General features: G+C 38.1%; 1 protein-coding gene across 1 annotated transcript in view; it reads right to left on the bottom strand.

Moving 5' to 3' along the window:
- Positions 1-547: 547 nt before the first annotated feature.
- NR2E1 (nuclear receptor subfamily 2 group E member 1) overlaps positions 548-14,616 on the bottom strand; it is a 32,733-nt gene continuing 18,664 nt past the window's right edge. Inside the window, exons 8-9 of the mRNA XM_001368348.3 lie at positions 14,265-14,370; positions 548-2,512 (exon numbers count right to left, since the gene is read on the bottom strand). Of these exons, the coding sequence (XP_001368385.1) occupies positions 2,350-2,512; positions 14,265-14,370 (269 nt within the window). The 3' untranslated portion in view covers positions 548-2,349. The remainder of the gene's footprint in view (positions 2,513-14,264; positions 14,371-14,616) is intronic.

Raw genomic sequence — 14,616 nt, 5'->3', positions numbered from 1 at the left:
TAGGATTGAGGGTTGTGAATTTTCTCCATTTATTCCACCTCTATTTTCTGAAGAAGGTGCTGATGAGCTGTGGTTTTGAACATCTGGATCTGAAGTCCATCTGCCCTTTCTCTTGCTGTTTCTCCTTCAATGACCTCTTATCTCCTGCTTCAAACTCATTGTGTCTAGCTCTGAATGATTTTTTTCCAATTATTGAACAAAAAATTCATGGCCAGGATTAAAATGTTAGCAAGATAGTGAGAAATAGAGAAGTGAACAAAATCTGTTTTAATCAGCCTCTTTCTCACTCCATTTTTTCCTACAGATGTAATTATAGTTGAGAGATGCTGAGAACAGTTTTTTTTATTCCTTTATTTATGATTTTTACACATGATATTCACTATTTAAAAAACAACCCAACAACCAGAAGAGTCCTTTGTCTCACAATCCTTTGGGTCTCTAGCGTGGAGCATTATCTAATCACTAGGTGTGTAACTGTGCTATCATTTTGCATCTAAGGTGTAGAAACTAACAAGAGAAAGACATTGATCAAATAAAGGGAAGAGGATTTAAATTCAATATATTTTTATTCTTTGTAAATACAATGAGTACAACTTTTTAACTTCACAAATCTGTTAATTCACTTTGTACAAGAAAAGTTTTACTCATCCTATGATAGGCCAAGTGCTGATTTTTCTCAGGGCTAGTATCTAATAACAAATCAAAACATGAAAAGTACAGCAGCTATCTTCAAATGTTTGTTTCTACATTTCCATAAGTATAGTCTCATATCAAAGAAGCAGCGTATAATGTAAGGTTGTGTTGAGGGTGGGGGGAGAGGAGGAAGGGGAGAGAGAGAGAGAGAGAGAGAGAGAGAGAGAGAGAGAGAGAGAGAGAGAGAGAGAGAGAGAGAGAGAGAGAGAGAGAAATAGAAGAGAAGAGAAGAGAAGAGAAGAGAAGAGAAGAGAAAAGAAGAGAAGAGAAGAAGAGAAGAGAAGAGAAGAGAAGAGAAGAGAAGAGAAGAGAAGAGAAGAGAAGAGAAGAGAAGAGAAGAGAAGAGAAGAGAAGAGAAGAGAAGAGAAGAGAAGAGAAGGACAGAGAGAGAGAAGAGAAGGAAGGACAGAGAGAGAGAAGAGAAAGAGGGAGAGAGATGGAGGGGGGAGATGGAGAGAGAGGAGACATGGAGAGAGAGAAAGAGGAGAGATTAAGAGAAAGAGAGAGGGAGGGGGGAAGGAGAAAGAGAGAGAGAGAGAGAGAGTGAGAGAGAGTGAGTGAGAGAGAGAGAGAGAGAGAGAGAGAGAGAGAGAGAGAGAGAGAGAGAGAGAGAGAGAGAGAGAGAGTATATATGTGGGCGTGTGTGTGAACAAGGCTTTACTGAGAACCCAAAGTTTTCTGAAAGGCATTGTAGAGTCTCAGAGACTGTTAGCAGTTTATCAGTTAAGAAACCTTTAGTGTCTATTTCTTTGAAGTTCATTCTAGCATGTTGTTTATATTCAATTGCTGTTCTGCATGTCTCATTGGACCAAGAGTTCGGACCCCATTGCCTTTGGTTTCAGCACTATGCCAACGGGACAGCAATCAGCTCACTCAGTGAGACATCTCTGCTTTATTTGGTTTTGCTGTTTTATCCTTCCTTCTTTGACTTGTATTCTTTTTTATAAAACTCTTCTGTCTTTGAGATGTTATCCAAACTGCAGTCCTGATGAGAGAGTCATTTTTGTTCACCAGTTAGTTTAATAGGATTGCCTGGCCTTCAATTGTTAAAAAAGGAGGAAAAAAAAGAATCAATGCCATAAAACACTTTTCAACTCATTATGAAGGCCACTTCATGATATCTTACAACAGAAGGAAAGTGTTTGGTGAAGTATTTGATTTAGAATGTTGCCCATTGTATTAGGAATGAATTTGTCAATGTAAGTTACCATTCTGAAGGCTGCAATACAGTGTATTACCTCCAGAGCAATTTTTGGTAACCCAACTTCATATACTGAATAGGAAAAATGAAATACTTTATTTTGGCTTTTGTTTTTTCAGAATCATCTTCCTGGTGAGTGATAGAATAGCATGGCCAGTGGCAACCAGCAATCATGGATCCCTCCCACAGGGAAAGGGAATTGATGAGTTCTCTTTACTCTGGGTGTCCTATTAAGCAATTGTCCTTTCTTCAGATCTACAATCTTCTGTAGAGGCAGCAGGTCATATCTACTGGAATAGTCTTGTGCCAATTAATTATTTTCATTTTTTTCCCACAAAGGCTACACATTCCCAGATTTATGCTTCCTGAAGGTTTTGTTAGTTGAGGCTTGTTCTCCAAAGGTAAAAGTTCATCTGACATTGTCCATCCTGAAGACCGTGCATGTTCGGCAGAGATTAGATATCACTGGATTTGTACATATCTGAAAGCAGTCTCGTAATTGGCACATTGCCAATGGTTTTTTTGAAAAACACTTCTTCTATTGTTGATGGGCTAATGGAGCGTAAGGCTGGCAGAAGCAATAGGAGTTTCCCAAAACGACAAGGTTGAGTGGGATACCTGAAATGCAAAGAAATCAAGAGAGTGATATGAGCATTTGCTGAAGTCCTTCCTGTGATAAAGTTTGTTAAGAATCTGAATATTTTGTATTTGGATATAAAAAATATTCAAATGTGCCAGCTGTTTTTTGACCTGATTTCATTAGTAACAGGATACTTTAAATATGAATATAGAGGGGTAGTGTTACTTATTTTGCAGAGGGAGAAGTAGAAGTACACTAGCCAAGTTTAGTGTTTTGTTTCAATCCAACAGCAAAAGAAAAAATCCAAGGGGGAAACAATGTATTCTGTATAGGAATACAAGTTTTTTCTATCAAACAGGAGGTTTGGAAGAGGCTAAAATACAATTAACCATACCAGCATAAGTTATAATACCAATGATAGAGTCCATGTTATTCAGTCTGGTCACTGTGCAGAGCATGGTTTAAGTTCACAATCTGATTCATCTTTGGTTCTTCAATCTAACTCTTTCCCTTAAACTCTAAGTTCCCTTATGCCCAAAGGGCACTAAAAGACTGTCTGCCCTTTTATCCAGCCATAGCACTGCTGGGTTTGTACCCCAAAGAGATAATAAGGGAAAAGACTTGTTGAAGAATATTCATAGCTGTGCTCTTTGTGGTGGCCAAAAATTAGAAAATGAAGGGATGCCCTTCAATTGGGGAATGGCTGAACAAATTGTGGTATATGTCAGTGATGGAATACTATTGTGCTCAAAGGAATAATAAAGGGGAGGAATTCCATGTAAACTGGAACAACCTCCAGGAAGTGATGCAGAGTGAAAGGAGCAGAACCAGAACATTATTCACAGAGACCGATAGACTGTGGTACAATTGAATATAATGGACTTCTCCATTAGTGGCAATGCAGTGATCCTGAACAGTTTGGAGGGATCTACAAGAAAAAACACTATCCACAGTCAGAGGAAAAACTGTGGGAGTAGAAACATAGAAGAAAAACAACTGCTTGATTACATGGGTCAAGGGGGATATGATTGGGGATATAGACTCTAAATGAACATCCTAGTGCAAACATCAACAACATGGAAATAGGTTCTGATCAAGAACACATGTAATACCCAGTGGAATTGTGTGTTGGCTATGGGAAGGGTGGGGAGAGGGGAGGGAGGGATAGAATATGATTCTTGGAACCAAGGAATAATGTTCTAAATTTACTAAATAAAATTTAAAAAAAGAAAAGAAAAGAAAGAAACTATGAGTTCCTTGAGAGCAGAGGTTGTTGTTTTCCTTCAAATCTCTAATACTTAGCACAGTACTTGGAACACAACACACTGCTTATTGACTGACTGACACCACATTTCAATCAATTGCCAAATTTTGTAGCTCTTCTTCCAAAACATCACCTGACCATCTCTTATACCCTCATTGACACCAAGTCCCCATCACCTCTCATCTGACCTGTCACAATGGCTTCCTAATTAGCAACCTTGCTCTTCACTCTTCAATCCATTTTCTACACCACTATCAAAATAAAGCATAAGTCTAGTGATATCACTCCATGACTCAAAAATTTTCCAAGAATTATTTTCCCATCTGTCAGAGAAAATACAAACACCTTGGCCTGGATTTTAAACTCCTGTGTGATTTTGTTACAGCCAATCTTCCTAGATATTTCTTATTCACTCACCCTATGTTTCAAGCAAACTGGCCTACTTCTAGTTGCCCAACTTGGTATCTCATCTCCTGCAAATATGTATTTGTCCAAGTAACCCCTCTCAGCCTGGATGCACAACATCCCTCTTCACTTTGTGCTCAATTCAACAAGCATATATTAATTATCTACTGTGTTATAGTCCCTGATCATTCAAATACAAAAAAGGAGAAATGCTGCTCCCTTCCACTCTTGTAATCTGCCCAGTAAACTCCCTGAGGAAAGAGGCTCTTTTAAAAACCTTTATCTTCCTAGAGCTTGGCATAATGCCTTGAATATACTAGAAGCTTAAGAAATGCCTTTTGAATGAAAGTTTCTTGATTTTAAGTCCCAGTGCTTCTCCCTAGACTGCTTCCATCAAATGAAATGGCTTCTTTTTCTAAGTGTTTCTCCAAATTATTATTCAGGATTTATACTTAGTCACTCACAGGAATAATTCTGCTATTACATTAAAAATTAAAGACTAAATTCTGTTGGGTGGGAATGCCACCCAACTTACATATCAATGAAATTGGCATCTAATTAAAGATATGAAAAATTGTTTAACAATTCTTTCTCTTGAGGTCCAACATCCATCTAGGCTCAGATGCACAAATTCAAGGCTCTGCTGCCTCTACAGTCTCTGAGACTGCAGGTCTATGCCAATGTAATCCCTATCATTTCCTTTATCAAGCACTAGATAGCAACAGAACTGATCAGACAAGGTTCTCTCTCTGGAAATAAACCACAAGTATAGAACAACCATTTCTTGGGAAACATAGTAATGAAAAGGCTAAGTTCAACCTTTTGTCCTAGAAACTGACAAGTATGTAAATTCATTCAAAGCCGGTGCTTTACAAAGACAGTTAAGTTGCCTCCTACCTTGTCACTGCAAACACTTGGAAACTGAGTCAAAGTCTAAATTTGTCAATTCCTTTATTGATCCCTTCTCTTTGAGACCATGAAAATTCTTCCCTTGTCCTCATTCCCTATTCTCTCATTTGCTCCAGTCTTAGATGAGGAGGTAACTCTTCTCTTCATCAATATCAACCCTTTACATGTACCCTTGATCCTACCTTACTCTCTAATCTCTAGTATCTCCTTATCTACTGGTTCATTCTGTGCTGTCTACAAATATACCCAAGATTTCCCCATCCTTAAAAATTCTTTTCTTTACCCTACTGTCAGTCAAGCTATTGTCCTATATTTCTCCCACTTTTCATAACTAAACTCCCTTTTAAAAATAGCTATCTACTCTCATTGTTTCTATTTCCTCCTACTAACCTCTAAACTTTTGTGATTTGCGTTAGTTAATTGAAACTGCCCTATCCAAAGTTACTAGTGGTCCTCTAATTGCCAAATATAATAGCCTTTTGTTTTTCCTCATACTTTTTGAATTCTCTACAGCATTTTACTGTTGACCATCCTCACCTCCTAGACACTCTCCACTCTAGTTTTTGTGACATGGTTCTATTTTCTTCACTTTGTCTGACCATTCTTTAGTTTCCTTCGTTTCTTAACTCTGTGTGTACTTCAAGTTCTGTCCTAGTGCCTATTCTCTTCCCTCTGTATACACACTTACACACTATTTCAGTGATCTAATAAGCTTCTATGGGTCAGTAATCATCTCTACACAGTTCACTCCTGATCTATTTGTCTGGATCTAGTCTCTCTCCTGAGCTTCAGTCCCTTATCAACTCAACTGCATATTGAATATTTCTCTATGAACTTAATCAGATGTGGGCATCTCAAAGTCATCATGATCAGAACAGAACTCATTATCTTTTTTTCCCCAGACCCATACTTCTTCCTAATTTCTGCCACCCTGGTTCATAGCCTCATATTGATCCTTAACTCTTCATTCTCCCTTATCCCCATGTCCAATCATTTGCCTTGGCTTGTTGATTCTACATCAAAAACATCTCTTGTATTATTATCCTTCTTTCACTTAATGGCCCAACAACTTTAGTTTAGACCTTCATCACTTTTCATCTGGACTAATGCAACAGCCTCTTAAAAAAAACAACAACAAACAAACCTCTACTTTCTGTCCTCATAACAACTCCAAAACAAAAGGGCAAGTGCTAGGCAAACAGGGTTAAGTGACTTGCCCAGGGTCACACAGTTAGGAAGTGTCTGAGGTCAGATTTGAATCCAGGTTGTTCTGACTCCAGGTCTGGTGCTCCATTCATTGTACTACCTAGTTGCCTCTTAATTAGTCTCTTCACTTCAATTCTCTCTCTTCTCCAATATATTGGTTTTCTTAAAGTAAAGATATGACCCACATCACTCAGAAAACTCTAGTACCTCCCTCTTACCTCTAGGATAAAATCCAAATTTCTCTCTATGTTTTTTAAAAATCCTTTACAATCTGCCCTTCACCTCTCTTTCCAGCCTTATTGTAAAGTCCTTCCCATCATGTTGTTTATGCTTCAGCCAAACAGGCCTATTTGCTGTTCCTCAGAGACATCTCATCTCCTGATTCTTTGCCTTTGACTGACTTGTCCTCTCTGCCTGGAGTGCCCTCCCTCTTCACTTTAGTCTCTTAGAATTTCTCATTTTTTTCAAAGCTCAGCTCAAGCACCATTTCCCTATAAGGCCTTTCTTATTCTCCTAAGTAAATTCATGCCTCCCTAAAATTACTTTGTATAAATTTTATATTTCCTTATAGGTCTATATGTTTTTCTGTGATAGAATTTAAATTCTTTGAGGAAAGGGATTTTTTTTCTTTTTAATCTTTGAGGAAGAAGAGCCTACCATTATCACACACAATAGGCACTTAATATGTATTTGCTGAATTGATGTCTGATTTTTCTTCTGAAGAAGTTTTGAAGATAGGCAAGGGACCCAAGACCTGAAAAAATATGGATATTAGTGGACAATTGAAAGGTCCCAAGTCAGAGGGATTCAGTAGCAAATTTCCTATCACAAGTGCGTCTACAAGAAAATCTACAAGTAAAGGCTGGATCACCACTTGTTGAAGCTCTTTTGGAGAGTTTCTTATTCAAATATTGGATGGACTGGGTGACTTCTGAAATCCCTTCCAAAGCTGAGATTTTGTGATTGTGTGAATGTTGCTGAGCCTGCAGCAGGGAGTGGTTATGAAACTGGCCTCTCAGGTGGAAACTAAAAAGATTTTCTCAATGATACATTGATACCCACATAAAGCCACTATCTACATTTTAGATCTGTAGCCATAAGCTTTTGTAGGCAGATCTGGGAACCAAAATATAACTGTATATTCATGGTGATATGTATTCTGCATTCTAAATAACTTACCTAGATATGAATTTGGGGAACAGAATCTCTTAATAGGTTGAAATAGGCCTAATTGGAGTCAGTGATGTTGGCATTTTTTAAGACTGTCTAAATAACAGCAAAAGATTTAGAAATACTATGAAGGGGGAGGGCAGGTAGGTGGCTCAGAGAATTGAGGCCCAGGTCTGGAGATGGGTCCTGGGTTCAAATCTGGCCTCAAACATTTCCTGGTTATGTGAACCTTGGCAACCCTCATTTCCTAGCCCTTACCATCCTTCTGCCTGGAACCAATACATAGTATTAATTCTAAAATGGAAGGTAAGGACCTATCAATTCAAATCCAGTCTCTGGAATATACTATATATTTTGCCCTATTTAAACCTCAGTTTCCTTATCTGTAATATTCAGATGATGAGATTTATATAACTGTGGAAAGCTAGGTAGCTCAGGGAATAGAGTGTCAGGCCTGGAGTTTAGAGGTCCTAAGTTCAAATCTGACCTCAGGGACTTCCTAGATGCATGACCTGTGCAAGTCACTTAACCCCATTGCCCTACTCTTGTTGACCTTCTGCCTTGGAACTACTATGTAGTATTGCTTCTAAAAAGGAAGATAAGAGTTTTAAAAAGATCTATATAATCAACTTTACAGGATTATAGTGAGAAAAGTGCTTTTTAAATGTTATTATTTTGGATTACCTATATCAAATTGCTTACCATTTCAGGGAAGGAATAGGGAAAGGAGAGAAAGAGAAAATTTGGAATTCAATGTTTTAAATTACATATTGAAATTATTTTTACATGTAGTTGGGAAAATGTAAAATATTATTCAAATGGGGGAAGGAAGAAAAAATAAAATATTAATGTTTACAAAAGCAATATTGCACATTGGATACTGGGTTGGCCTCAGAGTTAGGAAGTCTCACTTCTGACAGATATTGACTATGTGACTCCCAATAAGGCACTTAACTGCTCCCAGGTAACCCTCTAAGATTATATATTCTAGAGCAGCAGCTGATCTGCATTGGTTTAGAGTGTTCTCACTGGGAGTTTCTCTACTCATGAAATTGCAGGTTTGATCCAAAAAGAAAAACTAAACCCCCAGCATGCTATAGAAATATGAGCTACTGTTATCACTGTTGTTCAAAATTCTGAAGTTTTCACATAACTGGAAACCAATGTGGAAGTAGATTACTTTCTCAAAGACAGTCAACTCTTGATTTCCTATGAGTAAATTATCCACCCTAAAGTATTCTCCCATGGCTGGTCTCCAGACAAAAAAGGGAAGGGGATAATGAGTCCAGCAAAAAGCATGAATTGAACTCCTTACATTGGCTTTTATTGAACTAGGCAGGAATAGGGGGAGCGATGTATGTGGTTTATAAGTGTACATTTGATTATTTGCCTGTCTGTGTCACTAATTTTTACACATAGTATTGAGAAAAATAAATTCATAGGTGTGGTTGCCCACCCAAGAATATTTGAGGACTGATCTCTGCCTGTGTGTCCTTGTGTGTTTTATATGGCACAGATCAGTTGTTCTGACCTTTCAGTCCTGTAGGAGCTGGGAAGATTTCCAAAAGTGACTGAGTAAAGGATGCAGCCTTTAGTGACCCTGCAGCATCAGCTGATCCCAGGTCACTTCCCAGAGGGGCAATTCACACCTAGACCTCAGATAATTTGGCAGCAAGGTGTAATGTAAAAGACTTCCTCTGAATAGCATTCATGGGACAAAGGAAAAGCACTGATGAACACAGTAAGAAAGATACCCAGCATCCATCTGCCCCCACAATCTTCTGAAACAGCACCTTTAATCTCAATGTTCAAGAACTCCAGCTTTTCCCAGCTTGGATATGCTGACTTCAGGAAACTTCAGTTTAGGAAAGATCCTGAAATACCCATTCAAATTACTGGTAGGCAGCTATTCCTTTTCCACTCCCCTGAATTCAGCTGCATTGTCATCTTTGCTTTGATCAGTCGAATGCATTTGTTCCTTAGCTACACCATTTTTTACAAGGGAGGTTGTTCACTGTGTTGACTAGTTTCATGGAACTAAGAGTTCAAAATAAATATGATTCGAAGTGCATTAAATTACATTTTTAATCCAGGAATATAAACTAAGAAGGGCAAATCAGGGCAGATATTTCACTGCTCCTAATGATGGAAGGCTGTGTTCTGTGGGGAAAAGTCCATGATATGACAAAAAAGACACTAGTTTGACACTTGAAGATCTTGGGTTCGATTCCTAGTTTAATTAACAGTTCAGGCTTTCATCATCTCTCACCAACTGGCTCCGAATTATTCACACTATCCTAAGAGTCTCCCTTTGTTGTTGTTAAGTAATTTCAGGTGTGTCTAACTTTAAGTGACCTCATTAGGGTCACTTCCAAAGATATTGGAGTGGTTTGCTGTTTCCTTCTCCAGCACGTTTTACAGTTGAGGAAACTGAGAGCAACAGGGTTAAATGGCTTGCCCAGAATCACCCAGCTAGGAAGTGTCTGAGGTCAGATTTGAACTTTGTTCCTCCTGACTCCAAGGCTGTTGCTCTATTCACTGCACCACCTAACTGCCCCCAACAGTCTCCCTTATTCAATTCATCTACCAAACTGCTGCCAAAGTGACTTTCTTTAAGTGTATCTAACCATATCACTTTTCCAAGCAATAAACTTCACTGACTTCTTATTATCTCTAGACTCGAATCCTCTGATTAGTTTGTAAAACCCATCAAAACCTTTCCTCACAATTTGGAATCATGTCCAAAGGGCTTTAAAAGTATGCATGCCCTTTGATCCAGCAATATTGCTACTGTGTAAGAACCTATTTGTACAAAAATATTCATAGCTGTGCTCTTTGTGGTATCAAATTATTGGAAAATGAGGGGGTGTTCATCTATTGGGGAATGGCTGAACAAATTGTGGTATATGATGGTGATAGAATACTACTGTGCTACAAGGAATGATGAGTTGATGGATTTTTATTAAAACTAGAAAGACCTCCATGAACTGATGCAGAGTGAAATAAACAGAACCAGGAGAATATTGTACACAGAAACTGTAACATCATGGGATGATCAAATGTAACTGACTTTGCTACTAACACTAATACAATGATCCAGGACAATGCTGAGGGACTTATGAGAAAGAATTTTATATATATATATATATATATATATATATATATATATATATATATATATAGAGAGAGAGAGAGAGAGAGAGAGAGAGAGAGAGAGAACTGTGGGAGTAGAAATTCAGAAGAAAACGTGTTATTTATCACTTGTTTGTGTGTACATGATTTAGGATTGGGTTTTAAAGGACTGCTCTTTTACAAAAATGAATAATATGGAAATGGGTTTGAGTTAAAAATATATACACGGTATAACACAGTGGAATTGACTGTCAACTCCAAGAGGGGTAGGGATGAGGGGAGGGAGAGAGGGAGAGCACTAGAAGTTGGGGAGAATAAACACTTTCTCATCCTGACTCTTTAGATATTTATACCTATAGAGAGAGCTAGAAATTAATGTTTGTCATAGGTTGCATTTTTATTTCTATTTCTTCTTTATTATGAAGATAGTGACCCCTATGGAGTTTTCCAAAGCATATCTCATGATTAATTCTTCCCTTCAAGCTCAATATAGAAAACTTTGTTGTCATTGTTGAGTTGTTTTTCAACTCAACGGGTACAATTCTTTGTGACCCAGTTTGGGGTTTTCTTAATAAAGGATGTTGAAGGGCTTTGCCATTTCCTTTTCTAGTACTTTACAGAAGAGAAAACTGAGACCAACAGAGTTAAGAGACCTAGGTCACTTGTTTAGTAAGTGTCTGAGGTTGGATTTGAACTAAGGAAGATGAGTCTTCTGGATTCTAGGCTTGGCATTATATCTACTACAAAACCCAGCTGCCTTTATTTGATGGTAAAGGGTATAAAAAAACCCCAAGGAAGTAAAGGACTGGAAGGATAGTTGAAAAACATGATTTCCTTTGAGGTCTTTTATGGTCTCTATATATGCTGTTTCCTTCTTTCTTTAGATCTCATGGTCACCATTCAGCCTTATGCCTTTCCCCATTATAAATATATATTTAATTTCTCATTCTTACAGATGAAGCAGCTGGAATAAGATCTCTATCCATTTTTATTGAAATGACCCAAATAGTTGACATATAAGAAAGGAAAACGTATCTGTCTCCTTTGCCCCCACATTTCATCCTAACCAACAATTCAGCTAGAATTCATCATCCCCCAAAAGGGGACAATTTGGATAGAAACACTTGGTATACTATTCTATGGAAGGAGAAAAATTTGGGGTGGGGTCACTAAACTTGCAAGCTCAGGTTAGTGGTTTTTTTTTTTAATACAGAGGAGCCATTTAATAACAAACTTTCTCATTTCAGGGCATAATAATAACAAGCATTTATACAAAACTTTAAGGTTTGCAAAATACTTTCTGCATATTATCTGTATATATATATGTACATATATATATATATATATTGTATATATAAACTCCTTAATGGCAGGGTCTGTCTTTTGTCTCTTTTTGTGTCCCCAGAGCATAGCATAGTACCTGGATCATCATTTTTACTTAACAAATGTTTATTAATTGATTGATAGATGTATATATGTGCTTTCCCCCCTACACTCTCTGTCTGACACCCAAAAGATGTCATGCATAAGCAGGAAAAATCATTTCTATTTAATGGTGATTGAGAGACCAAAGAAGCCAAGTGTACTATTTGCAAAAGTTATAGAGCAAGAGCCCTTACGTTTTTCCTTTTTGTGTGTCATGGATCCCTTTGGCCATCTGATAACATTTATGGACTTCTCAAAATAATGTTAAATTCAATGAATAAAATCTATAGGATTACAAAGGAAATCAATTATATTGAAATAAAGATTTCAAAATGTTTTTAAATCCACAGACTCCAGGTTAAGAATTCCTGATTTAAAGGAGTATAGGGTTTCCCACTAGCAGAGTGGATTATATCCTGAAACAATGATGGTGGCTAATGATAATCCATAGAGTCATGGGATAGAAAGCACTGCTTTTTTTCCCCCAATATAGTAGAATGCCACTGTAAAGCTTGTTTGAGGGGACTAAAATAAAGCCTACATTATAGGCTCTTCATGCTCCAATCAATCATCAGGTATTTCTTTATGGGCAATTTACACAGAGGGAAAGATTCAATCCATGGTATAATCAATAGGAGAGGCAAACTCATAACATATTGGCTGGCCCAGGAGTGAAGAATATCTTGGTTCAAATCCTTTTTCTTTCTTTCTTTTTTAAACCCTTATCTTCCATCTTGGAGTCAATACTGTGTATTGGCTCCAAGGCAGAAGAGTGGTAAGGGCTAGGCAATGGGGGTCAAGTGACTTGCCCAGGGTCACACAGCTGGGAAGTATCTGAAGTCAAATTTGAACCTAGGACCTCCCATCTGTAGGCCTGACTTTCAATCCACTGAGCTACCCAGCTTCCCCCTCAAATCCTTTTTCTGACAAGGTCTATTTTATGTAATCTTGGGTAAAACTCAACCTCTCATTTCCAGCCGGACAACTCTATTGGACATTTCAGTTGAAGACTAGTAGAGAGAGTTCTGCACCAAGGTTTCTCCATACCAATGAAATTACAGGTCAAAAAAAATTCCCATTTTATAGCAAGTTTTCCTGGAATGTGTTTTCTATTGTCAGGAATAGAGTGAAGCCTTCCATGTCTATTCATGGCTGCCAATCAAGAAGACTCATTCTGGCAGCCTTTACAATTGGATATGGAGCCAATCACAGAGGCTTTACCAGTCAGGTGGCAGTTATATCAGTGGTTAAAGAAGTCCAGAATGAATGATTCACCAGTGTGGTAGCCCATCTTTTTCATGAGCATCTAGCCGGCATCCCCATAAAGATATCTGTATTTTTGCCTCTAAGATTATCTGGAAGGCCATTGTCTATAACTACAAGATTCTAGAAATCATTTTGGACATTTCTCATTCTGGCTGGGTCCAAGCAACAACAATAATCCAAAATTTTTTGATGAACTGACCTATTATTAGTGCTTTTTTTTTTTTTACTGAACTTATTGGATCCATTGGCTAATTTCCTAATTGGTTGAACTGGCTTTTCTGAGGAGACACCCACACAGACATACGGAGCAATAGAAAAAAGTGCTGAACCTAGAATCAGATCTTGGTTCAAAACTCTGCCACTTACTATTCATTTGTCCTTAAGCCAGTCACTATTATCTCTTCTGAGTCTTAATTTGAAGAACATGGACTAATTGATAAATACCTTCAGAAGCCAGTTCCTCCTACAAATAAATTTGCATAGTTTGCATGTATTCATAACCGCACATATTGCCACCTTCATTAGAAGCTCCTTGAAGGTAGGCACTATTTTTGTTTTTTTGGCCTTTGTATCCCTATCACTTAGCACTGGATCTGGCACTAGTCAGTGCTTAAAAAAACAAAAAAACAAAACCAACAACCTTACCTTTTTAGTATCAATTCTAAGACAGAAGAGTGACAAGGGCTAGGCAATTGGGGTTAAGTGACTTGCCCAGGGTCACAGAGCTAGAAAGGTCAAATTTGAACCCAAGACTTCCCAACTCCAGGCCTGATGTTCTATCTACATGCTACCTGGCTTCCCCTTTACAGTGGTTTTGGATTGATTAAATAATCTCTAAAGTCACTTCCAAATCTAAAAACTATGATAAAGCAAATGAGATGATGTCCAGGAAAACACTTTGTAAACTATCCCCCATGTGATAGAGTATAGTATAATGTATAGTTTCCAAAAGTAGAGTTATCACCATGGATGCTGTTATTGTTTTTGTTAATTATTAGACAAATAAGGTTCACCTGGTGTGGATATAACTGTTAAGTGTTAGCTGAGCTTCATCCTGAAGTGCTGCAATCGCGGCCGCATTCCGGAAACTTCTGAGTTCAGAACCACTGTGTGTAGGTACTAGAAAAGAGATCAGGAACCAGTCGGTCAGTTGACCTCCAGGTGGGTGCAACGGTATAAAGCAGCGATGAAATGCAAAGCTGGTCCAGCATGAAAGAAGACCGTGGCTCTCTAAAATGGAGTCAAAGGATCCAAAAGATCAGCTCCATTTTATGAGGCTCGTTCTGACTCTGAAGTGGCTGTTATCATGAAGTGGGGCAGGATGGGGAAGGGTTAGGGAGGGGCAAGGGAAGCTAGAGAAGGGGG

Source organism: Monodelphis domestica, chromosome 2, assembly GCF_027887165.1.
Source record: "Monodelphis domestica isolate mMonDom1 chromosome 2, mMonDom1.pri, whole genome shotgun sequence".
NCBI classification, from domain to species: Eukaryota; Metazoa; Chordata; class Mammalia; order Didelphimorphia; family Didelphidae; genus Monodelphis; species Monodelphis domestica.
The sequence above is the reverse complement of the archived record's forward strand: the minus strand, read 5'-3'. Positions and strand labels throughout refer to the sequence as shown.